Below are 27,492 nucleotides of genomic sequence, written 5' to 3'. Positions count from 1 at the left end.
ACAAGACCCCTTTTCCTGTGTAGGTAGTAAAAGTTTTGTTTTTCTCTCATGAAGGTTCTGTAGGATCAAATATATATTATAGGAGGGTCAGGAAAAGTTTAAAGAATAGAGAATAATGCATGTGATGTTCACAATACATTTGTAAATAAAGAAAATAGACATACATGTAACAATGAAGAAAAACCGGGTGTTAAATTATAAGAATTACAGAAAAATGGAAAAAACAAAAAAAATAAATAGAGATAAATGGTATAAAGAATTAAATAAGAATGAATTGAAGGACCCTCCATCCAGACCATCGGTAAGAAAGGTAGTTTTGTGAAATGATTCATTTTTAAAAATAATTTATACAGACTTTTACAGTCTAGATCCCGCTAACATGTTTAACCCCGCCACATTATTTATGTATGTGCCTGTCCGAAGTCAGGAGCCTGTAATTCAGTGGTTGTCATTTGTTTATGTGTTACATATTTGTTTTTCGTTCATTTTCTTATTTAAATAAGACCGTTTATTTTCTCTGTCTATGCGGTTTGGGCTTTGCTCAATGTTGAAGGCCATACGGTGACCTATAGCTGTAAATGTCTGTGTCATTTTGGTTTCTTGTGGATACATTGAAGTTGTTTTATTGGCAATCATGCCACATCTTTTTTATATAGATGGGATATGTTCTAAATTTTAAGTGTGCATGGTTATTTAAACCAAAAATGTAACAACTTGAATCTGGGCAATATCAACTTCATTCGCATTCGAATAATCCAAGTTTACAACAAGAAAATTCTGTTTGCGAAAATTTAAACACCCGAACTACCTTAAAGGTCATCCAAGCAACAACATGATTATTCTTGAAAAATTCAACTTTCACCTGAGAATATTTTTTTTTTTATTAAAATCTTATATTAAATGATACATCATAGTAAAATGTCGGGCTTTTTTATAGTTTGAATAAAAGATGATTTTCTATAAATTTATCTTTCGGAGTGAATTATCAGAAACAATATTAAACACCATGTTCAAGCCTTTGGCTTCTTTTTTATATACTTGGTGCCTTTGTTGTTCACTTTGTTATATAGATATAGAGCTGGAACTACTTTCTTTTGTTCTTTAGTTATATAATATGTTATCAAATGCAAGTTACCGTCTTTATATTTGCAGTATCTCAATGATCGATAATTATAATCTAAGATGGCGGCTTGTGCCCTGAGTAACGAACGATGTTAGTAGATAGTTACACAATGCCTGGTTGTTCCATTCATCAAGAACGGATTTCCAATTTCCAGAAAATGCAATAAACACAGGAAACCGAACTAAAAAGTGTAAAAGTTTGTATTCACATTTCATGTAAGATAAAATATCGTATGATGTTGATTTTTAAGACGGACATTTCTATAGTAATGTGCTTTTGATAAATATAAAAATGTTGTTTTTCGTCTTAATAACGTGTTATGTTATTCTTTTATTTGTCTTAAATAATATTACTTTTACTATTTAGTCTGGGTTTTTTTTATATCCGTTAGACGTGACACTGTACTTTTTTCTCCATTATTGTTTTATTCTAAATTTTATGTGTTCTTGTCTTCCATTTTTGCTGATGTGCTTTGTTTATATGCCTGTTTGTGTTTCTTGGATACGTATGACGTGGGTATGTACTACTAGTCCGGCGGCTACAAGCATATTTCAGACGAATTGTGCACTTCCTGCTACAAGCATGAAATTTGGCATAGACCTTCCTCAACTATTACTCTTTGATTTCAGATAGGGAGGCATTTGAAAAAAATGTCTCACTTCCGGTAAAAACTAAAATGGTGGACGTCATACTTGAATCAGCCTAATATCGAAGGCTAGTATTTGAAAAGGTGTTATTATCATGCTACAAGCAAAATATTTGGTACAAACCTTTGTTATGTACTACTTTTTGATATATTTTATAGATTAGATGTCTTCAGAAACCCTACTTCCGGTTAAAATCCAACATGGCGGACATTGTACTTAAATAAGCTTATTTTTTAGGGAGGGTAATTGAAATGTGCTTTAACGTATTGCTACTATCATTACATTGTGCAGGAACCTTTCTTTGGTGCTTCTGATGGATACAATGTATAAGACATATATCTTAAAAGCCCTTACTTCCGGTAATATCCAAAATGGAGGACATAGAAATATCAATTAATTATTCAAATATTCAACTTTTTTTTCAAAATGTAAAGAAATTAATTTTTGTTTTTTGCTGGTCATTAAACTTTTGGCTTTAATTTATCTCCAAAACCACTAATTCTATCATGTTGTAAATGTTAAAATATAAAGTTGACACTTCCGGTAAAAATATGACGTAAATTTCAAAGATGAGTCCTCAATCCATTTCTTCGATGTAGAGTTTTGGATAGATTGATTAAAACAAAATAAAATCACTATAGTACTTAAACATTTTTAAAATTACTACAATTTTCGGCCAAAAATAACGATCACCACGACATGCACACATCGCAGTGCACGGGAGACCCGATTTTCCACATTAAAAATTACCGCGGCATCCATTCTTACATCCACAATGTACAAGCTTCTGACAAAATGATGAGGCGTCAAAAAGAGTTTTTTATAAATTTATCCTCTTTGTCCCCGCCTGGAGTGGGTAGCTTAAGAGCCAATCCCAAGCTCGTCTCCCTCAACACCTACCTAAGTATATTGCATGATTTACATGCTGGAAGAGACTAGACCAAGTTGAGGGAATAGCCTCAAAAAGCCTTCCCTTTTGCGCTAATAGTTATTTTCTTGCTTCGTTATCCATGTTATATCCATCTGTTAAGTTTGTGCGATCTTACAGTAAAACCCCGGTGATTTAGTCTGATCAATCATCATTCTTTATGTTAAAGTCACATCTTCAAATGCAATCAATGTCTCCCACACAGATTTTTTTCCCTTTCAAGCAAAGAGAGAACCATACACAACAGGTAAAGGCATGGATAACAATAAGTGTGTCAGATCACTCATTGCCTAGTGCATTTGAAAGGCCATTGATAGATATTAATGCAAAGTCTTTTGCCCTCCCAAACACAATCAATAGTTCGTCTACCCCTATGTCACGGAATAGCGAAACAGTAATGACAGCATCATCATTAACGACTGTTCGAATCATGACTCGTTCAAGTTTGTGTTTCACTGCATCAGACACATGCACCATGATTCTAGTGTCGGATAAGATAGAATATCCTGACCATTTGTTGCTATAACTACCATAAGCATCCAAGACTTCATCAATTCGTATTACAGTTTCAAGGTATTTTATTAAGGTAAGGACATAATACCCAATCAGCATACTCGTTAGGCCGCAATTCACAATCGGAGAGCTGATTTCCCACATTTACAAAAACTGTGGTATTGTTTGTCTCATCCATAAATTCCAAAAACACATATTTTCTTGCCTTTTTTGTTAACCCAATCTGATATTTTTTTTTCGATCTTACAACAAAACCCTGTATCGTTTTCAATGACATTAAATTTATCATGTTGGCTGGTCAATCATCATTCTAAATGATAAAGTCACATCTTCAAACGCCATTAATGTCACCAACGCAGTTCCCTTTCCAGCAAACGTGTTATTTTTTAATGCCTAGTGCATTTGAAAGGTCATGGATAGATATATATCTTAAGCTTTTTCTCCTTCCAAATGCAAACCAAAGTTTGTCTGCCCCTATGTCACGGAATAGCGAAACAGCAATGACATCAGTATCGACTGTTCGAGTCATGACTCAGTTAAGTCTGTGTTTCACTGCATCAGATCTAGACACATCGATCTTGATTCTAGTGTCAGTCTCTTCGTGTAAACATGGTGCTAAACTTGAAACATCATCAAGTGGTGGATAACACTGAACATCCTGAGCATTTGTTGCTACAACTTCCTTGTAATCAAAATTGTATTGAGCAAGCTGCTGTGAATGAAAACTTAAAAATTCTTTCTTATTGTCGTCATCTCTCAGAAAACTTTGCCAATTTTGAGGATGTTTTTAACCCTGGATTCGTCTGTGTATTCCCTTTCCCCTAAATATTGCTCTTGCTTTTTTTAGAAGCTTTCAAACTACCAGTATTGTCTACGTTCGCATTCGACACTACATCCACTGTTGTTACAGTTTCAAGGTGTTTTATGAGTTTTGAACAGCGGTATACTACTGTTGCCTTTATTTTTGGCGTATTAAATTTTAAACCTGATGCTTTTTGTTATTCATTAATCATGTGTTTCTTTGTCCAATACGTTTTCCTATTTATTTGTATTGTAGTCCTGTAATATTATGTTGTCATTTCTATGTTATGTTTAACATTGCCATTAAAGTGCGAGGTTTGGCATGCCACAAAACCAGGTTCAACCCACCACTTTTATTCCCCTTTAAAAGTGTCCTGTACCAAGTCAGGAAGATGGCCGTTGTTATATTATTGTTCGTTTCTGTGTGTGTTGCATTTTAACGTTGAGTCGTTTTGTATTTTCTCTTATTTTTGAGATATTGATATCAGACGTGGCACGGTACTTGTCTATCCCAAATTCATGTATTTGGTTTTCATGTTATATTTGTTATTCTCGTGGTGTTTTGTCTGATGCTTGGTCCGTTTCTGTGTGTGTTACGTTTCGGTGTTATGTCGTTGTTCTCCTCTTATATTTAATGCGTTTCCCTCGGTTTTAGTTTGTTACCCCGATTTTGTTTTTTGTCCCTGGATTTATGAGTTTTGAACAGCGGTATACTACTGTTGCCTTTATTTTTCCTAACGAGTATGATGATTGGGTATTATGTCCTTACCTTAATAAAATACCTTGAAACTGTAACAAGAGTGAATGAAGTCTTTGATGAGTATGGTAGTTCAAGCAACAAATGCTCAGAATGTTCTATCTTATTCACCACGTGATGTATTTCAAGTGTAGCACCATGTTCAAATAAAAAGACAGACACTAAAATCATGGTGCACGTGTCTGATCCAGTGAAACACAAACTTAAACGAGTCATGATTAACAGTCAATGATGATGCTGTCAGTACTATTTCGCTATTCCGTGACATAGGGGCAGACGAACTATGGATTGTGTTTGGGGAGGCAAAAATCTTTGGATTAATATCTATCAATGGCCTTTCAAATGCACTAGGCAATGAGTGATCTGACACACTTATTTCTGACCCATACCGTTTGCCGGTTGTGATACGGTTCTCTCTTTACTTGAAAAGGAAAAAAGACTGCGTGGGATACATTGATGGTATTTGAAGATGTGACTTTAACATAAAGAATGATGATTGATCAGCCTAAATCACCGGGGTTTTACTGTAAGATCGCACAAACTTATCAGATGGAGCTAACTTGATTAACGAAGCAAGAAAATCATTTTTTGCACAAAACGGAAGGCTAATTATAAATGAGGCTATTCCCACAACTTGGTCTAGTCTTTTCAAGCATGTAAAACGTGCAATATACTAATGCAGGTGTTTAGTGAGACGAGCTTGGGATTGGCTCTTGTGCTACCCAGCTGTCCAGGCACTAATGTATTGCGAAGGGACAAAGAGGGTCCCTTTTAAAAAAACTCTTTCTGAGGCCTCATCATTTTGTCAGAAGCTTGTACATTGTTGATGTAAGAAAGGATGCCGCGGTCATTTTTAATGTGGAAAATCGGGTTTCCTGTGCACTGCCTTGTGTGCATGTGGTGGTGACTGTGAATAAACATGTATTCTTGGCCGAATAGTAGTAATTTTAAAAATGTTTTAGTACTATAGTGATTTTATTTTGTTTTAATCAATCTATCCAAAAGTCTACATCGAAGAAATGGATTGAGGACTCATCTTTGAAATTTACGTCATATTTTTACCGGAAGTGTCAACTTTATATTTTAACATTTACAACATGATAGAATTAGTGGTTTTGGGAATAACTTAAATCCAAAAGTTTAATGACCAGCACAAAAAAAAATCTTTACATTTTAAAAAAAGTTGAAAATTTGAATAATAAATTGATATTTCTTTATCCGCCATTTTAGATATTACCGGAAGTAAGGGTTTTTGAGACATATGTCTTATACATTGTATCCATCAGAAGCACAAAAGAAAGGTTTCTGCACAATGTAATGATAGTAGCAATACGTTAAAACACATTTCAATTACCCTCCTTAAAAAATAAGCTTATTTAAGTACAATGTCCGCCATGTTGGATTTTAACCGGAAGTAGGGTTTCTGAAGACATCTAATCTATTAAATGTATCCAAAAGTAGTAAAAAACAAAGGTTTGTACCAAATATTATGATAGTAGCATGATAATAACACATTTTTACACACTAGCCTTCGATATTGGGCTGACTTAAGTATGACGTCCGCCATTTTGGATTTTACCGGAAGTAGCCATTTTTTTTCAAATGCCTCCCTATCTGAAATAAAAGAGTAATAGTTGAGGAAGGTCTATGCCAAATTGTATGCTTGTAGCAGGATGTGCACAATTTTTCACAAAGCCGCCGTACTATATACACCCCATCATTGTGTTATTGTTCTATGACAAGTTTTTCATTCTTGTCTTTTATTTTTGCTTGTTTTCTTTGTTTAAATAACGTGTTGTGTTAACTTTCTTAATCACATATGGCGTGGTTCTGTACTTATACATCCCGTAATTATGTTCTTGTGCTATTGTAAATATTTGTATTTTTGTCTTACATTTTTGCTAATGTACTTTGTCTATGTTCTTTGTTACATAGTGGTTTGTTTTCGTAGTGATGTTGACTGCTGTTCCTCTTTTTTTGACATTTTTATGTGTGTTTGTTTTGTTCTCATATCGTTGCCAATAATAAGAAATTTGATGCGACGGTCGTACAAATGTGACGTTTAGAAGCCATAAAACAAGTTATAATCCACCATTTTGTACATTACAAAATACCTGAACCAAGTCAGGAATATGACATGTGTTATCCATTCGTTTTATGTGTTTGACTCGCTTTGAGCATTTGTTTATGCCATCTGATTAGGGACTTTCCATTTTAAGTTCAGTACTTTTGTGATTTTACTTTTTAATTGCTGCATAAAGCTATCAGCACTAATATGTATATAGTTCTTACCTTCTGTTGTGCTGACACTTTCTTAAACAACAAGCAAAACCAGAACTAAGATACACGTAGATATAGGACGATGTGGTGTAAGTGCCAATGAGACAACTCTCCATCCAAATAACAATTAAAAAAAGTAAACCATTATGGGTCAATGTACGGCCTTCTACACGGAGCCTTGGCTCACACCGAACAATAAGCTATAAAGGGCCCCAAAATTACTAGTATAAAACCATTCAAACGGGAAAACCAACGGTCTAAGTAATCTATATAAAAAAACGAGAAACGAGAAACACGTATAAACTACAAAAACAAACGACAATTAGTGTACATCAGATTCCTGACTTAGGACAGGTGCAAACATTTGCAGCGGGATTACACGTTTTAATGGATCTAAACCTTCTAACATGTCATTTCAGCATTCGGTATTATACTATATCATGAAAAATATATTATTAAAATAGGTACATTATGCATTTATATGCATGTTTAAGTCTCCCAAACAAAGTTTGGAGACTTATTGCTTTTGGTCAGTTCTTATTATTTTTATTATTCTTCCTCTTCCTCTTCTTCCTCTTCTTCTTCTTCCGCCACTTTAAAAATGAACTTGTCCGCAGCGGTTCTCCTAAATGGCTTGTCAGATTTACTTAGGATTTTACAATATGTTAGACTTACATGTCTAGGTTAGCCATCAATCTTTCGTTTGTGCATTGGGGTCTGTTAAGGGGTATTTTGGGGGTAGAAAGGAGGGAGGGGTTTACTATAGAACCCTATGGGATTTTATTTTCTCAAATTTTCAAATGAATATAACTTGAAAACTGTAAGTGATAGATACATGCAGTCTTCAGAAATGATTATAGAACAACAAAACAAATCACATGAAATATAGGGGGATTCCCTGAGGGGTCATCCCCACCCCCTTCAATTTGAGAATGTGCTTTTATCTTGTAAACGGTCCAGATCTCCACCCCTAAACCATATATATTCTTGAATGGGACGATAAAACAAATCAAATGAAATTAAAGGGAAGTCCCCGGGGTCATCCCCACCCCGTTCAATTTGAGAATGTGCTATTATTTTGTAAACGGTCCAGATCCCCACCCCTAAACCATATATATTCTTGTAGTGGACAATAAAACAAATGAAATGAAATAAAAGTGATGTCCCTAGGGGCTCACTCCACCCCCTCTTGTTTGAAAACTTGAAAAGGGTCGACATCCCCACCCATAAACCATATATATTCTTGTATGGGACAATAAAACTAATCAAATGAAATTAAATAGAAGTTCCTGGGGGTCACCCCCACCCTGTTCAATTTTAGAATGTACTATTATCTTGTAAACGGTCCAGATCCCCACCCCTAAAACATATATATTCTTCAATGGGACGATAAAACAAATCAAATGAAATTATAGGGAAGTCCCCGGGGGTCATTCCCACCACGTTCAATTTGAGAATGTGCTATTATCTTGTAAACGGTCCAGACCCCTAAACCATATATATTCTTGTAGGGGACAATAAAACAAATGAAATGAAATAAAAGTGATGTCCCTAGGGGCTCACCCCACCCCCTCTTTTTTGAAAACTTGTAAACGGTCAACATCCCCACCCCTAAACCATATCTATTCTTGTATGGGACAATAAAACTAATCAAATGAAATTAAATGGAAGTTCCTGGGGGTTGCCCCCCACCCCGTTCAATTTGAGAATGTGCTATTATCTTGTAAATGGTCCAGATCCCCACCCCTAAACCATATATATATTCTTGTAGGGGACAATAAAACAAATGAAATGAAATAAAAGGGAAGTCCCGAGGGAGTCACCCCCACCCGCTCTTGTTTGAAAACTTGTAAACGGTCAACATCCCTACCCCTAAACCACATATATTCTAGTATGGGACACTAAAACAAATCAAATATAATGTAGGTAAAGTCCCTGGGGGTCACCACCACCCCCTCCTGTTTGAATACTTATAAATGGTGGAGATCCCCACCCCTAAACCATATATATTCTTGTATGGGACAATAAAACAAATCAAATGAAATGTAGGTAAAGTCCCTGGGGGTCATCACCACCCCCTCCTGTTTGAATACTTGTAAATGGTGAAGATCCCCACCCGTAAGCCATATATATTCTTGTATTGGATAAAAAATCAAATCAAATGAACATGGGACCATATAAATGGCGAGTTATGGGAGACTTCGTAACAGCATCCTGTTACAATTACTTATTGTTTCAAAATAAATTACATTATTAATAAACGAAAAGTTAGAATATTGTTATTAGAATAAAATAGAATAGAACATATTATATTAGGTCGAGTTAAATGAAACACGACTTTTTTTCTGTTTTATTGTGATCTGTTTTAGTTATTTGTTTGCGTAATATTAAGTGATAAATCTAAATGACAACAAATATTATTCAAAGTAGCTGATGTTTATAAAAGTGACCGTTTTTATTGCGTATATGATTTGTTAATATACTTGTTAGTCGATATCGATAATCACGTTTAGAACTATAATTGATTAAATGTTTAAAATTGTTGAAATGTTTCTATCCTCATTAGTCCGTTATTAGTAGTTGTTGGTCCCTCAATAAAGCACTGTCTTCGAGCGTTTTAGTTCTCCATGTGTCACAGTACTGTGACGTGAATTTATATTTCTTTTCTTTTGGTTTAAAAGCACTTATATTTTTGTCGAAATTCAAATTATCGACGCCAAAACTGTATTTGTGTTTTTCGTGTAATTCACAATATCCATCTTTTCCTGTTGTAGATTAATAAAAATGATCGCAGTTGTGGTTTTTGGTGTTTTTCCGAAGGTTAAGCTTACTAATTTTCGTGCAGTTATGAACATATTTCATGTAAAGTTGTCCAGATACATATAGCTGTTGTTAATATTTTTGCTAACTTCTAAATATGAAGTTGCGAACTGTTAAAAAAAATCACAATTCCAAGAAGGTCAAACAAACAAAATTAACATTTCGATAAAACAATTCACTAGAATTGCAATTTACTTATTTTTCCCATCTTAAGCATTCATTTATATATATAAATTTGTATATGAACTAATAAAAAAAAGTACAAAAAAACTCACTACACTACATTTACTGGGCTTACAATTTTGTCTGGAATTAGCAATGAAGTTATATATTATTTGTCAAATTGAATGTACATAAATCACTGGGTTTGTTTATGAAATGTTGGTCCTCAATGCTCTTCAACATCGTACTTTATTTGGCCTTTTTAACATTTTTTAATTCGAGCGTCACTGATGAGTATTTTGTAAACGAAACGTGCGTCTGGTGTTAATATGAAATTTCAATCCTGGTATCTATGATGAGTTCATTTATACTACAATGAGCAGGAATAACGTTCCCTTTTATAAGACTTTAAGTAATCTCTATATCATAGGATGTGGCAATTATCTATTTTCCACATTATTATTTAAAAAAAGAAGATGTGGTATGATTGCCAATGAGAAAACTGTCCACAAGACAGACATTAACAACTATAGGTCACCGTACGGCCTTGACCAATGAGCAAACCCCATACCGTATAATCAGCTATAAAAGGCCCCGATAAGACAATGTAAAACAATCCAAACGAGATTAGTTATACCTTGTGTACAATTGAACACAGTGTGGTATGAATACATAATACGATGAATATGTTAATTCATTAGCTCTTCTACGAACATTGATACAAATTTCCAAATTTCCATTGGCTATTCGTTAGGTCAATGATAAATCTTAAATATCAAAGACAGGGTAATACTTTTTTATTAATTCGCTTATTATCACTTTATCACTTTATCACTAGAACAGTATGACAACGACGCTTAAACTGTATTTGTTTGAAAGTGTAATTCACAATATATATATTTTCCTGTAATATATTGTAAAAACAAATCGTAGATGTGGTTTTGGTATTATTCCAAATGTTAATCTCAAGGTTGATTTCAGTTTAATAATTTTACCATTGCCGGAAATCATCTGTTTTATTTTTAATATTTGCGTCTTGTTCATAAATTATAAATACAGTGCGATAAAATTAAATTAAATCTCATAAAACAAAAATAGTATTTTTGTAAGTTTCTATCCTCATTAGTCCGTTATTAGTAGTTGTTGGTCCCTCAATAAAGCACTGTCTTCGAGCGTTTTCGTTCTCCATTTGTCAAAGTACTGTGACGTAAAATACTTCTTTTCTTTTGGTATAATACCACTTAATAAATTTTTGTCAAAATTCAAATATCGACGCCAAAACTGTATTTGTGTTTTTACGTGTAATTCCCAATCTCCTTCTTTTCCTGTTGTAGATTTTTTTTAAATAGATCGTTATTGTGATTTTTGGTGTTTTTCCGAAGGTTACGCTTACTAATTTGTGTGCAGTTATGCACATATTTCATGTAAAGTTGTCCATTACTATAGCTGTTGTTTATTTGTTTGCAAACTTTTAAATATAAAGTTGCGAAGTGTTAAAAAAAAACACAATTCCAAGAAAGCCACAAAATTAACATTTCGATAAAACAATTCACTAAAATTGCATTTTACTTATTTTTCCCATCTTAAGCATTCATTTATATATTTGTATATGAAGAACAAAAAAAGAAAGGTACCGAAACACTGACCACACTACATTTACTGGGATGACAATGTTCTCCGGAATTAGCAATAAAGTTAGATGTCATTAGTCAATTTGAATATAAATCACTGGGTTTATACTTTTCTTTTCGAATAAACTCATGATAGATACCAGGATTGAAATTTCACATATACGCCACATTATGAAATCTTTTACACTTTTTTTTTATATATTTTCTGGGTTTTCCTTATGTGAGCTATCGTTTTTGTTCAAATGGCAATGATTTGTTCAGTTTTTCATTGGTTTAGACTCGGATTTCATGCTTTTTGTATTTTTTGGAACCAAAAATTGATCACATAAGTTCCATTTAAATACATTGAAACTAAACTCACATAGTGTATAGAAAGTTTTTAATTGGAAAATTGATTACACTATCATAATTCAGGTAAAATTATTAACTGGTAATTAAAATATGTTTACAAAAAAAAACAATTGAATTACTTATATCTTATTGAACACTATCATAATTCAGGTAAAATCAGATTTATCTTAAGAGAATCCAGATCTGTACTTTAACCGGTATATATAAAAATATTTGTACAATAAAAACTAATTGAATTACTGGTATCTAATAGAAGAAAAGCATAACGTTCCATATATGGTGTGATGTCAGATCAGTTGCCAAACTCTTTCAAATCAAAACGTTGATCTTATTAACCAACTCTCTATAATTCTGCTAGGACAGAAATAACCATCATATCCGCTGGTTCTGCAATGTCTACAAAAAACATTAAATTAAATTAAAATAACTGCAGCATGAATCTTTAAAAAATGTTTTTATTTGTTCTAAAATCTCGCTTATTTCTTTACCCTAGTATCCAACAATATTACCATTTTAGATTATTTAAAAAAAAAAACGAATAGAATGTGCCTACAAAAAAAGCAAGTGTACGTATACTCCGATAGCTTTGGTGAGTATTTTACAACCCCTTGGTTGATATTGATGGTGGAAGTTTTGTCGGCTATGACATCGCCATGCCAGAAGCCAGGAAGTTGGAGTAGACAACTTATCTTTGAAAGGTTCATTTTTTGTAAATGAGCTGTTTATAAAGTTTAACATAATTCGAATAATAGCAATGTACTAAGGTTTTCAATCCTCAGGGATCGATTGCTTTTGTTGTATTTGGAAACACTTTTCGTTGTTTTTGGTTTAAATACAATTCAACTATGCGTTTGACTTTGCATTCCAATTATATTCATTCTGTTGCACTAGTAGATTACTGTGTAGACGAACCGTGCGTCTTGAGTAAAATATGTACGCCATTTATCTCTGATGAGTTTATACACTGATTAAAAAAACATTAATAGCAAACATCATTTAACGAATATATTGTAAATTAAGACATTTCTAATTAGTTCTTAAAAAACAAATGAAAAAGAAAGGCGTTTATTTGTAAGCCTGTCTTATTATTTGGTCCTGCTGGACGTAGAGCAGCCAAGTATCAATCAATCAATATCCTAATTGACCCCATATCTTCCTGTTCATATATCAGTAAGATAAAGATTATTTTAAATATTTATAGATTATCGTTGTTCATCTCAACGAGATTGATTCTCTCGCTTGAGCCAGGACGCCGAAAACGAGAAAGGCAATCGAGTTGAGATGACCAATGATAATCTGTTTATCGCTATTTCACCTATGACGACGTTGTCAATTTCATGTCAATTTTGTTAGCAACGCCACGTGCCTGCTAAGTGTCTAGCGATAATTATCCATCTCAATGCAAGCGAGTAACATGATATGAAAAATTATCACAAAAAAAGATGAAAGGAAAAATTGCACAAAATAGCGAGAACATTTCCTATACCATATCAGTTCAAACTTTTAAAAATCCGAATGATGATTTGAATGAGAGTGCAATTTAGTAAAGGTTAGATATATGACTTATTCCTTCAAAAAAAGATTGCATTTTCACTAAAAATATGTCTATTTTTCTAGACCTATGATCTTTTGAATAAAAAAAACACCCTTAAGGTTGGAGATCATCAAATAAAGTGTATATCCCCAATCATCAATATTAACTTATAATAAGTGAACAATGTTTTCAAACAGTGTTTTAATGTGAAGATTATAAATGACTCAATTAGAACTTACTACGTGTCCAGTTTCTATCTGTGAAGTTCTTTGTATAAAGAAACATCGGAATCGAGCCAATGCGTTCATATGGACAGCCTATATTTTGATCAAGGACATACATCCACCCTTGATCTCTAGCACATCCTCCGTAGTTTTGATTTACATAGAATTTTCGTTGATTATCTCTTAAAAAATGGATTTGTTGGACAAACATTTAAACGGACTTGATAAATTAATATAAGACAACAATCAAATGTAATACTGTATCGTGACAATGTTTTTCAAAAAGATATTTATAATTTGACCTTTCTAATACATGTTTATTTTTTTGTAACTTTGTTTGATTGTGTAGTTTATTTTATTCAATTTTATAATGTGGTTTTAGGCAGAAAACAGTTCCTTGAAATAGGTTGTTTACGCACAGTTTGACTTTCGAAACTAACAATGTGATGGATTATAAAAACAAAATATACAATGACGTTCATTCACACGGTATTGGAAACCATTCTATGACATAAGGATATCCATTTTCCATGTAATTACAAAAACTTATAACAAAAATACCGAGCTCCAAGGTAAATTCAAACAGATAAGTCCATATAAACGGACAAAATCAAACGTTATCAACTGATGGAAGGAAAGAAAAACAACTATAATATCCCCGACTTGGTACAGACATTTTAACATTTTTACGACAAAAATACTGTAAACCAACTTATTTTCGCGAGCGATTTATTTTCGCAATTTTCGCGAGTAGAAAAATAACGCGAATATAAATCGTCGCGAATATGTTAAAAATTGGATCGTTCCTTATTAAACTTCATCAAGTAAATCAGAAAATCGCGAAATTAAATAGCCGCGAAGTGGTCACGAAAGGGTAAAACGCGAAATTAAGTATCCGCGAAAATAAGTTGGTTTACAGTAGTGGGTATAACCCTGTTTTATAACTAGATAAACCTACCACTTTTGTGGAAGTTGTTTATAAATCTGTTATATCGACAAAATTGTGTGCGCAAAACAAACATACTAAGTTAATGTGACAACAGTCAAAACTGTGTAAACATATATACATCACGGACAAAATGCCTACGACCAATAGAAAAGAAACATAATAGCACGAATACAGTTAACTGGAAAACTAAATTAAAACAAAAATATACACAACTTCAGCACCTAGAATCTATAACTAAATCCCATATTGTATTATTTGAGTAGCAGACACTAGCAATTCATTTATAAGGCCGTGGTAATTTCCAAGGAATATGTGAGATAAACGACGAGACGTTCTTTGTCAAAATCCTGGCTTATTAATTTTGAAAGTAGCAGCTCCCAGCTCTTGAATATCGTATGAGTTGACAAATGTATATTCCATACGAGGGGTAGTTAGTGTATTGCTGCTATTGACAAATGTATATTCCATACGAGGGGTAGTTAGTGTATTGCTGCTATTGACAAATGTATATTCCATACGAGGGGTAGTTAGTGTATTGCTGCTATTGACAAATGTATATTCCATACGAGGGGTAGTTAGTGTATTGCTGCTATTGACAAATGTATATTCCATACGAGGGGTAGTTAGTGTATTGCTGCTATTGACAAATGTATATTCCATACGAGGGGTAGTTAGTGTATTGCTGCTATTGACAAATGTATATTCCATACGAGGGGTAGTTAGTGTATTGCTGCTAAGGTAAAGAATATCGTACGAGTTGACAAATGTATATTCCATACGAGGGATAGTTAGTGTATTGCTGCTATTGACAAATGTATATTCCATACGAGGGGTAGTTAGTGTATTGCTGCTATTGACAAATGTATATTCCATACGAGGGGTAGTTAGTGTATTGCTGCTATTGACAAATGTATATTCCATACGAGGGGTAGTTAGTGTATTGCTGCTAAGGTAAAGAAATATTATCATTTTGAAATTGGAATCGGGACAATTGATCATAGCTTCTGTATTTTGTGTACCACAACTAATTTTTCCCGGTCATAAAGAACATACAAGAAAGTAGTACATCATATAAAAAACAAACTAATTACTACGCATGCGTGTTAGTTTCGAAATACACATGTATGCATATGTTGGTAAAGTGTGTATTAAATGAAACCTAATGACGTGTTGTCATTGTTGTTTACTTTTTTTCACGATTGAAAGGTCATAAAGAACATACAAGAAAGTAGTACATCATATAAAAAACAAACTAATTACTACGCATGCGTGTTAGTTTCAAAATACACATGTATGCATATTAAAGTGTGTATTAAATGAAACCTAATGACGTGTTGTCATTGTAGGTAACTTTTTTTCACGATTGAAATTAAATAAAAATGCATGAATTTAAAACAAGAAGGGTACATTATTGCATATTTCACATATCTCAAGTAAATGTGTTGTACTTCATAGGTTCCAGGGAACCAGTACGGAAAAATAATGGGATGTTCTACCGACATCATGTACAATGTGAAACTTTGTGGGGCAATGAGCACATCGAACGAGCAAACAATGTCCACAATGTGTTAATCGGCTGATAATTTACGATATTTATAGGAAATCGGATAAACTGTTTATCGTTCTTTTCTGTTTTTTTATTCCTCTTTTAGACAATTTTACACTTAATAATGTCTCTTTTTACTTTGTGTCGTCGTCAAACAAGGATTACGGAGCGCATTTGTCAGGCGATATAGGCGAAAGAAAGGATGATAAGCCCTTATATGAAATTAAAAGTATGAAGATTTGTTTAAGTACAATGCAACCTAATCTATTGCTTTAACATGGAATGACTGTTACTTAATTTGAACTGAAGACAAAAGAGCTGTAAATGCTTGACGATGAACTCAACACTGAAATCAATTGGACAAATTGTGTGGCTCCGTTAAATAAAACAAAATAATTATATATTTAGCAAACATTTACCCAGCAATCGAAAAGTAGTTAAATGTACTGCGTGATCCTAAATCATTAAAACTACTCTGTGCAAGGTTTGATTTGCTAAACCAGTTCATCTTATCTGTATTGCTACCATTAAAAGTCATCCATGCAACAACTTGGTTGTTTTTGAAAAATTCAACCTTCACCTGTGAATTATAGAAATCATATTTCTTTAACATATTAAACATGCACACTTAATTTTTAATATGTCTTTGAACAAGACGAGGCCTTCAGGTTCAAAATCAGTGTTGGCAGGCTCTAAAGTATATAATGATATTTCTCTGAAAATATGCATGAAAACGAAATGTGTTGACTTCTCTTGTTTTGCTGTGAACTTGAAATGAACGTATGAATGTTAATATATTGAAATAATGAATAAAATAAAATGATGTCTTAATAAATTTAATTCGGAACGAATTGTTATAGTTCTGACATAAACCATTATAAATTGCGACATACCATTCGTATATTTGTATTATTCCAGTCATCCACAACACTATTTCTGAGATGACGCTGAGAACCGACTGTTGCAAAAGACGTGGGAAGAGGGTTGCATTCTGACTGACTTCGCCATGCGTCATACACAGACTTACCATTTCCTTCAAACGCAACGAATACAGGAAACCAAACTGTAAACAATCATCACAGTTGTGTCATACATTTTTTAAATATTTATAAAAGAAAAGTGTTTTTTTTATGGGTGGCTTTTTGATAGTGTAATCTGGAATTCAATACATAAAATGAGGCATTTGATAGATTCATTATACGAAAAAATGATAATATAAACATGCAATAATATGACAAAGGAAGCAAATAAATACATGTAATTATAGTTAATATTTATATGATGAATTCATAATTTTTCAATCATGTGAGTAACTTCTTATAGTCCATTGTTAATTTATGTATCATTATCATTTTGTTTATTTCCTTTGTTACCTACTTGGCATCAGACTCGGGCTTCTTTTAAACTGAGTTTGAATATGCGTATTGTTGTGTGTTTGTTTTTTACATTAGATAGAGGTATAGGGGGTTAAGATCTAAAAAAAAAACACGTTTAACCCCGCCGCATTTTGGCGACTGTCTCAGGTCAGGAGCATCTGGCCTTTGTTTGTCTTGTCTTGTATGATTTTTAATTTTAGTTTCTTGTCTATATTTTGAGTTTAGTATGATGAAAAAAAAATCGCTGGCAAAAATAAGTTGGTTTACTGTATGTTGAAATTTATATGGAAGTGAACTGATATTCCGGTACCACAAACCGTGGATAGACATGGTAAACACTTTATTGTAAGAATATTTCTAAGGTAAAAAATATTATCGCCGAGACGATGTAAAATTTATGAAATACATTTATACAAAAGCGTGGTATTAATATGCATATTGTATTGAGTATATATGTGTAACTGGCAAATACCTAGTAGTGAGTACTAAAACATACACTCAGACAGTTGTATTTAGTAATAGAAGAGTAATTCAGGTTTGATAAGGGTATATAATGTAACATTCCAATATGCACTATCTGAGTCTCTACAAACTAGTTAACACATGACGACCTTGATTAACCATGAAGGTTTTGCACAGTCAGTAATGAAACATGATATTAGAAATCAATAAAGGCAACAGTAGTATACCACTGTTCGAAACTCATAAATCGATAGAAAAAAACAAATTCGGGTTACAAACTTAAACCAAGGGAAATGCATTAAATATAAGAGGAGAACAACGACACATCAATAAAATATAACACACACAGAAACTAACTAAGCATTAGACAATCATACTTACTTCGTCTAGCTTTCTTGCGTTTATCCTTTCCTACAGCTGAAGAACGGAGAGATAATTTATATTACACAGGTTAATTTATACAATTACTGTTTTAAAAGTAAACAGTCCAATTTATCATTAATCACTTAATTTATTCTAAATTAAACTAGAGGCTCTAAAGAGCCTGTGTCGCTCACCTTGGTCTATGTGAATATTAAACAATGGACACGGATGGATTCATGACAAAATTGTGTTTTGGTGATGGTGATGTGTTTGTAGATCTTACTTTACTAAACATTCTTGCTGCTTACAATTATCTCTATCTATAACAGTACTTTCTGTGGAAAATGTTATTAAAAATCTTCAAATTTTAAGAAAATTGTTAAAAATTGACTATGAAGGGCAATAACTCCTTATGGGGGTCAATTGACTATTTTGGTCACACTGACTTATTTTTAGTTCTTACTTTGCTGTACATTATTGATGTTTACAGTTTATCTCTATCTATAATAATATTCAAGATAATAACAAAAAAACAGCAAAATTTCCTCAAAATTACCAATTCAGGGGCAGCAACCTAACAATCGATTATCCGATTCATTTAAAAATTCCAGGGCAGATAGATCGTGACCTGATCAACAATTTTACTTCCTGTCAGATTTGCTCTTAATGCTTTGGTTTTTGAGTTATAAGCCAAAAACTGTATTTTAACCCCATGTTCTTTTTTTAGCCATGGCGGCCATCTTGGTTTGTTGGCCGAGTTACCGGACACAATTTTTTAACTAGATACCCCAATGATAATTATGGCTAAGTTTGGTTAAATTTGGCCCAGTAGTTTCAGAGGAGAAGATATTTCTAAAAGATTACTAAGATTTACGAAAAATGGTTAAAAATTGACTATAAAGGGCAATAACTCCTAAAGTAATCAACTGACCATTTTGGTCATGTTGCCTTATTTGTAGAGCTTACTTTGCTGAACATTATTGCTGTTTACAGTTTATCTCTATCTATAATAATATTCAAGATAATAACCAAAAACAGCAAAATTTCCTTAAAATTACAATTTCAGGGGAAGCAACCCAACAACAGAATGTCCGATTCATCTGAAAATTTCAGGGCAAATAGATCGTGACCTGATCAACAATTTTACTTCCTGTCAGATTTGCTCTTAATGCTTTGGTTTTTGAGTTATAAGCCAAAAACTGTATTTTAACCCCATGTTCTTTTTTTAGCCATGGCGGCCATCTTGGTTTGTTGGCCGAGTTACCGGACACAATTTTTTAACTAGATACCCCAATGATAATTATGGCTAAGTTTGGTTAAATTTGGCCCAGTAGTTTCAGAGGAGAAGATATTTCTAAAAGATTACTAAGATTTACGAAAAATGGTTAAAAATTGACTATAAAGGGCAATAACTCCTAAAGTAATCAACTGACCATTTTGGTCAAGTTGCCTTATTTGTAGAGCTTACTTTGCTGAACATTATTGCTGTTTACAGTTTATCTCTATCTATAATAATATTCAAGATAATAACCAAAAACAGCAAAATTTCCTTAAAATTACAATTTCAGGGGAAGCAACCCAACAACAGAATGTCCGATTCATCTGAAAATTTCAGGGCAAATAGATCTTGACCTGATGAACAATTTTCCCCCTGTCAGATATGCTCTAAATGCTTTGGTTTTTGAGTTATAAGCCAAAAACTGCATTTTACCCCTATGTTCTATTTTTAGCCATGGCGGCCATCTTGGTTGGTTGGCCGGGTCATCGGACACATTTTTTAAATTAGATACCCCAATGATGATTTTGGCCAAGTTTAGTTAAATTTGGCCCAGTAGTTTCAGAGGAGAAGGTTTTTTGTAAAAGTTAACGCAGTACGACGACGGCCTCCATGTACGGGAGTTTCTCGCTGCATTGAAGACATTTTGGTGGCCTTCGATTGTTGTCTGATCAATGATGGGGTTGTTGTCTCTTTAACACATTCCCCATTTCCATTCACTATTTTGATAGTTATCAAATTCAAAAAAGGATTGAAAGTTAATGAGAATTTTACCGTACATATATTTCTTTGTCATGATTATTAAATGTTATTACTTTTGTTTGAGCTGACAGTTTGCACCACTACGCTTACAACAACTAAGATTAGGAACAGTCTGGTCATTTCACTTGATGTTGTCTCCGTCTATCTACAATAAACAAAAAATCTTTACTGCTATTTATTTTTTTAATTGTTGTCTCCGCTTTTCTTAAACCAAAAACAGTCGTTAGTGTAAATTTTGTTGTTGTTGTTCCGTTTGTCTTAAACCGAAATAAATATTGTCACTGTTTCTTTCTAATTTTTTATCTTCATTTGTCTTAAACATAAAATCAAATCGTTACTATTATTTTTAATTTGCTGTCTCCGTTTCTATATTATTTTTTTTTATTATTATTTTTGTCTTGTTCGTACAAAATCCCAAAAATATCGTTATTTACTGTATTTAATTCAATTGTTGTCTACAAACAAATAAAAAGGTTTATTTAATTTTCTTCGTCTTGATATAGTTCAATTTTCTTTCATTTTTTACACATTAAGGTTGTACCTAACACTACAGGGAGATAACTCTGTAAAGTCGGCTAAACGTTTTAATTACATTGTATTGTAAAAGGAATATTAAGCTTCTCAATGATAAAAATTGGTGTTTGTCAAACTGCTATATAACCAGTGTAATTTTTCTGACAAAACGGTTGGTTCAAAGTTTTTGAAATTTTTATATTTTTGTTAAAGGGTCAAAGTAAATACTTTGACAAAATTTAAGAAAATTAAACGAGCCAAATTATTTTTAGTTAAAGTGTTGGGTACCACCTTAAAACTATTTAATTAGCGTTTAGTTTAATTAATTTTTTTCCTAAATCGATTCTCATAAATATAATTGACCATTTTAAGAGCCATTTTTTTTTCAGACATTTATTTTTTTATACACAAAGACACTATTTTAGTATAATATTATTCATTACATACCCTATAAGAGATACCAATAAATATCACTTATACTCAAGGTACTTGTTTCAATGCCTGGACTATGACTGACAATACATCTGTCAGCAGCTTTTTTTAATATAGTTTCATTCTCCATCTACGCATGTTAACTTGTTTTTATCTTAACAAACCGCGGCTCCTTCCGCGGCTTCCTTGTTAGGGAAAAACAATCTAGATGTGACGCAGGACATGATACCTATACTGAAGTGAAATGTTAAGTGAATATATAACCGATTAATTTATCTATATTTGATTTAAAGGATATCATTTTGAAATTTACTATGAATATGTTAATACATTTTTCCGAATTGTTGCATCCTAATCAGTGAACCCAATTTTTCAGTTAAATACATATTGCTATTGAAAACATTTAGCTACACAAATTCAGTTTTCTTTTCATCTTTAACTGCAAAAGGCGCAACATATGTGTTAAAATTAGCTATGCGACTTATTTGAAGATTCATGTGACCTTTGTTGTTGTTTAGAGATTTTATTCGAAGTTCGTATATCCCTTCAACCATTTATTTAGATGGTATCTTAACGTATAGATAGTGCGAAACTCTCCTTACTCTATGTTAAAACTATTTGAAAGAATGTTTCTAAGGTGAAAATTTTACTTTGTATAAATGAAATAAAATTCATGAATTACATGTATACAAAAACATGGTTTTAATATGCATATTGTATTGAGTATATATGTGCAACTGGCAAATACCTAGTAACGAGTACTCAAACATACATTCAGACAGTGGTTTTTTCGTAATAGAAGAGTAATTCGGGTTTGATAGTGGTATATAATGTAACATACCAATATGCACTCTCTCTACAAACTAGTTAACACATGACGACCAGTCGAGTTTTACATGATTTTGACTATCCATGAAGGTCTTGCAAGGTCGGAAATAAAACATGATATCAGATATCAACATACTTACATCTTATTGGTCTAGCTTCCTTGAGTTTTCCAATTCCTGAACCTGAAGAACGGAGAGATAATTTATATTACACAGGTTAATTTATACAATTACTGTTTTAAAAGTAAACAGTCCGATTTATCATTTATCACTTAATTTATTCTAAATGAAAAACAAAATAACCGTCCTGATCATTTTTTTCATTATGTTAATAATGCAACTTGTTGAGATTTCAGGACATAGTTTAACCTTACAACATGGGCATTTTTAAAGTCGAGAACCTTGTGAGTAATTGTCTTTATCTCTATCTTAATCGTTTTATAGTTTTTGGATGATTTATTTTTATTAGTTCTCAATGGTTTTGTGTTCAAAACCGATCTGTGATATGTTTTCGAAAAGGTCGATGATTTGCTGTCTTGGTTACATGTTATCTACATGTTTTCTTTTATTAATTGACAATGTGTAATTATACAGTATTTGAACAACTAATTTTTAACTACACAATGAAAGACACGAACACATAAATAACTTTGCCATTTTAGTTTAATATCAAGCTAGAAAACTAATGGCCTAATTTCTGTACAGAAATTGAACGAAAAACAAATATTTAAACATCAACAAACGACAACTACTGAATTACAGGCTCCTGACTTAGGACAGGCACATATATACAGAAAGTTGCGCACTCAAACATGTTAGCGGGATCCCAAACCTCCCCTAATCTAATGTATGTATGACAATTACGATAAAATACATTCATAGTCTTAGTCTTACAGGTACAAGTACTTACGTGTATGATACAATCATTTATCAATATAGCTTGAGAAAAGATACACGTAATTAACACATCAATTAAGGATGAAGTCATATCCTGTTTACTACATAACAGAATAAAATATTTTGCCCCATATCACCCACTTTTTCATTTAAGTTTTAAATAGCTCATAAACAATCATTAAGCTAAATTTTAGCAGATTCCACATTTATTTTCTTACAATTTGAGACCCAAATAATGCAATTCCTAAATATGAGATTAAAGTGCGTCAGCTTTTTCCCGTCATTTGTATAATATTTCTATAATTCCAGACTAATTTGACCTGACTTTATCGTTAACTGTTTTATATTCATCTATTCATTTTCGAAAAATCCTTGTATTGACGTTTTGTCTTAAAAATATAGTAACTGGAGAACAATACAAATTATTTGTTCAAGGGCATGAATATTAGGAATCCATTGATTCCAATAACAACGATGACGATATCACTAAAAAAACATCCTTAGATGAGACGATTATAAATTAATAAATTAATTGGCCTATTTATGGGCCTTCTTTGACTTTTTTCCTCTTTTTCTATATTTAGATTGTATTTACGAGTTAGGAACATCGGTAAATTGCCGTTTCCTCTTAATATTACTTAAGAACTTTCAAATAAGGCAGGTAATTCAGAGAAACTGAAACAACGTGTAAGGTAATCGTACTATAATTGTTATACAATTTATGTGCTGATACAAAAAGTATGATGATTGTTTTTGTCTAATTTAGAATCATTATTTTTCAATTAATATTATAAAGAGATTAAACAAAATACAACAATTGAATTAACATTGATATTGATGAAAATATCAAAACAAATGTAAATCTATTTAAATAGTTATAATCATCCAGCTGTTGTCAAAAGGAATTTTTCAGAAAAAACTTTTTAAAATTTGCTTTTATATAGAAATTACATAAACTAGTTAATAATACAAACATTCATATAATGCGATAAAATTACATTAAATCCCATTTAATAAAAATAGTATTTTTATAAGTTTTTATCCCCATTAGTCCGTTATTAGTAGTTGTTGGTCCCTCAATAAAGCACTGTCTTCAAATGTTTTTGTTCTCCATTTGTCACAGTACGGTGAAATAATTTATATTTCTCTTCTTTTGGTTTAAAAAAACTTATTTTTTTGTCGAAATTCAAATTGTCGACGACAAAACTGTATTTGTGTTTTTCGTGTAATTCACAATATCCATCTTTTCCTGTTGTAGATTAATAAAAAAATGATCGCAGTTGTGGTTTTTTGGTGTTTTTCCGAAGGTTAAGCTTACTAATTTTCGTGCAGTTATGAACATATTTCATGTAAAGTTGTCCAGATAAATGTAGCTGTTGTTAATATTTTGGCTAGCTTCTAAATATGAAGTTGCGAACTGTTAAAAAAAATCACAATTCCGAGAAGGTCACACAAACAAAATTAACATTTCGATAAAACAATTTACTAGAATTGCACTTATTTTTCCCATCTTAAGCATTCATTTATACATATATATTTGTATATGAACTGATAAAAAAAAGTACCAAAACACTGACTACACTACATTTACTGGGCTTACCATGTTTTCCGGAATAAGTAATGAAGTTAGATATTATTTGTCAATGTGAATATAAATCACTGAGTTTATTTATGAAATTTTGTTCCTCTATGCTCTTCAACATCGTACTTTATTTGGCCTTTTTAACATTTTTTAATTCGAGCGTCACTGATGAGTATTTTGTAAATGAAACGTGCGTCTGGCGTTAATATGAAATTTCAATCCTGGTATCTATGATAAGTTCATTTATACTACAATGAGCAGGAATAACTTTCCCTTTTATAAGACTTTAAGTCATCTCTATATCATAGTTTTTCTTATGGATGTGGCAATTATCTATTTTCCACATTATTATATAAAAAGGAGATGTGGTATGATTGCCAATGAGAAAAATGTCCGCAAGAGACCAAAATGACACAGACATTAACAGCCATAGGTCACCATACGGCCTTGACCAATGAGCAAACCCCATACCGTATAATCAGCTATAAAAGGCCCCGATAAGACAATGTAAAACAATCCAAACGAGATTAGTTATACCTTGTGTACAATTGAACACAGTGTGGTATGAATACATAATACGATAAATATGTTAATTCAATACCTCTTCTCCGAAAATTAATACAAATTTCCAAATTTCCATTGGCTATTCGTTAGGTCAATGATAAATCTTAAATATCAAAGACAGGGTAATACTTTTTTATTAATTCGTTTTTTATCACTTTATCACTAGAACAGTATGGCAACGACGCTTAAACTGTATTTGTTTGAAAGTGTAATTCACAATATATATATATTTTCCTGTAATATATTGTAAAAACAAATCGTAGATGTGGTTTTGGTATTTTTCCAAGGGTTAATCTCAAGGTTGATTTCAGTTTAATAATTTTACCATTGCCGGACATCATCTGTTTCATTATTAATATTTGCGTCTTGTTCATAAATTATAAATACAGTGCGATAGAATTACATTAAATCTCATAAAACAAAAATAGTATTTTTGTAAGTTTCTATCCTCATTAGTCCGTTATTAGTAGTTGTTGGTCCTCAATAAAGCAATGTCTTCGAGCGTTTTCGTTCTCCATTTGTCACAGTACTGTGACGTAAAATACTTCTTTTCTTTTGGTAGAATACCACTTATATTTTTGTCAAAATTCAATTATCGACGCCAAAACTGTATTTGTGTTTTTACGTGTAAATCACAATCTCCATCTTTTCCTGTTGTAGATTTTTAAAAAATAGATCGTTGTTGTGGTTTTTGGTGTTTTGCCGAAGGTTACGCTGTCTAATTTTTGTGCAGTTATGCACATTTTTCATGTAAAGTTGTCCACTACTATAGCTGTTGTTAATTTGTTTGCAAACTTTTAAATATAAAGTTGCGAAGTTTTAAAAAAAAACACAATTCCAAGAAGGCCACAAAATTAACATTTTGATAAAACAATTCACTAAAATTGCATTTTACTTATTTTTCCCATCTTAAGCATTCATGTATATGTTTGTATATGAAGTACAAAAAAAGAAAGGTACCGAAACACTGACCACACTACATTTACTGGGCTGACAATGTTCTCCGGAATTATCAATAAAGCTAGATGTCATTAGTCAATTTGAATATAAATCACTGGGTTTATACTTTTCTTTTCGAATAAACTCACGATAGATACCAGGATTGAAATTTCACATATACGCCACACGCACGTTTCGTCTACAAAGACTCATCAGTCATGCTCGAATCAAAATATGTTAAAAATGCCAAATAAAATACGAAGTTGAAGAGCATTGAGGACCAATTTCCTAACAGTTTTGCCAAATACAGCTAAGTCATCTCTATATAAGAAATACGATGAATATATTGATTCAATAGCTCTTCTCGCAATATGATACGAAATTTCAAAATTTCCATTGACTATTCGTTAGGTCAATGATGATTTTCAAATATCAAAGACATGGTTATACTTTTCAATAATTCGTTTGTGTACTGATTGATTCTTTAACATGTTAGGACATGATTTATTCAATAATTATAAGTGCCTCTCAGTGACCTGAGTAACCATGAAGTACTTACGTGTATTATGTCTGACTGCTAACCCTTAACATTCAACTGTTTTGCTATAACACCATGGTCTCAAGTAAGAAGGAAGACTGAGCTCTCGCAGTATATTTTACCTCGCTACATTCAACATCAGTCTTTAATTCGTGAGCCTGTAATTCAGGGTTTCTCGTTAATAGCTGTCTGTTATATTCTGTTTTATTGTTTGGTCATAAAACATGCCGCTAGTGTTTTCGTTTGATTTCTATAATATAAGCTTATGTCGAGTTGTATTTCATCTTACATAGGGTTATTTTTTATCATTGTTTAAGTCTTACTGTCGACTTATTGATGCTTATACACACATCATTTGGGCTTTGATTTGTAGTTGTCCTAACACATCTCTTCATTTTAATATAATTCTCCTCCAACAAATAAATAATATTTCTTTTCAACTTTAAATAACAGCAATAAATCTTCTTAAGGCTCGTGTATTATTGAATTGACTTTTAATGACTCCGGCTGATATCAAGCTTAATGGATCGTCCAATGTCCGTATCACACTCTGCTATGAATAAAACTGCTATTACGACTTTGTGGCGTGAAGTACGTTTACCCGGCCTAAATAAAGTTGATCCGAACAGCTTTATTATTATTAAATTGAATTTTAATAACTCAGGCTGATATCAAGCTTGGTCGATCGTCAAATG

General features: G+C 32.3%; 2 protein-coding genes across 3 annotated transcripts in view; both read right to left on the bottom strand.

Annotated features, from left to right (window-relative positions):
* Nucleotides 1-24,410, bottom strand: part of LOC139486481 (uncharacterized) — a 67,548-nt gene extending 43,138 nt beyond the window's left edge. The window contains exons 1-8 of one of the 2 annotated variants that reach the window (XM_071271372.1): nt 22,419-24,410; nt 21,466-21,684; nt 20,559-20,650; nt 18,486-18,521; nt 17,160-17,329; nt 16,686-16,846; nt 13,787-13,953; nt 12,027-12,409 (exon numbers count right to left, since the gene is read on the bottom strand). In XM_071271372.1, coding sequence (XP_071127473.1) covers nt 12,357-12,409; nt 13,787-13,953; nt 16,686-16,846; nt 17,160-17,329; nt 18,486-18,521; nt 20,559-20,625 — 654 coding nt within the window. In that variant the 5' untranslated portion in view covers nt 20,626-20,650; nt 21,466-21,684; nt 22,419-24,410 and the 3' untranslated portion in view covers nt 12,027-12,356. Of the gene's footprint in view, nt 1-12,026; nt 12,410-13,786; nt 13,954-16,685; nt 16,847-17,159; nt 17,330-18,485; nt 18,522-20,558; nt 20,651-21,465; nt 21,685-22,418 lie in introns of those variants that run through there. The other variant, XM_071271373.1, reaches the window with a different exon arrangement.
* The window catches only part of LOC139486488 (uncharacterized), a 122,990-nt gene that overhangs the window by 14,744 nt on the left and 80,754 nt on the right, over nt 1-27,492 (bottom strand). The gene's annotated exons all lie outside the window — the stretch shown is intronic.

This window comes from Mytilus edulis, chromosome 8 (assembly GCF_963676685.1).
Source record: "Mytilus edulis chromosome 8, xbMytEdul2.2, whole genome shotgun sequence".
In the NCBI taxonomy this organism is placed as follows: Eukaryota; Metazoa; Mollusca; class Bivalvia; order Mytilida; family Mytilidae; genus Mytilus; species Mytilus edulis.
This window is presented reverse-complemented; position numbering and strand designations above follow the sequence as displayed.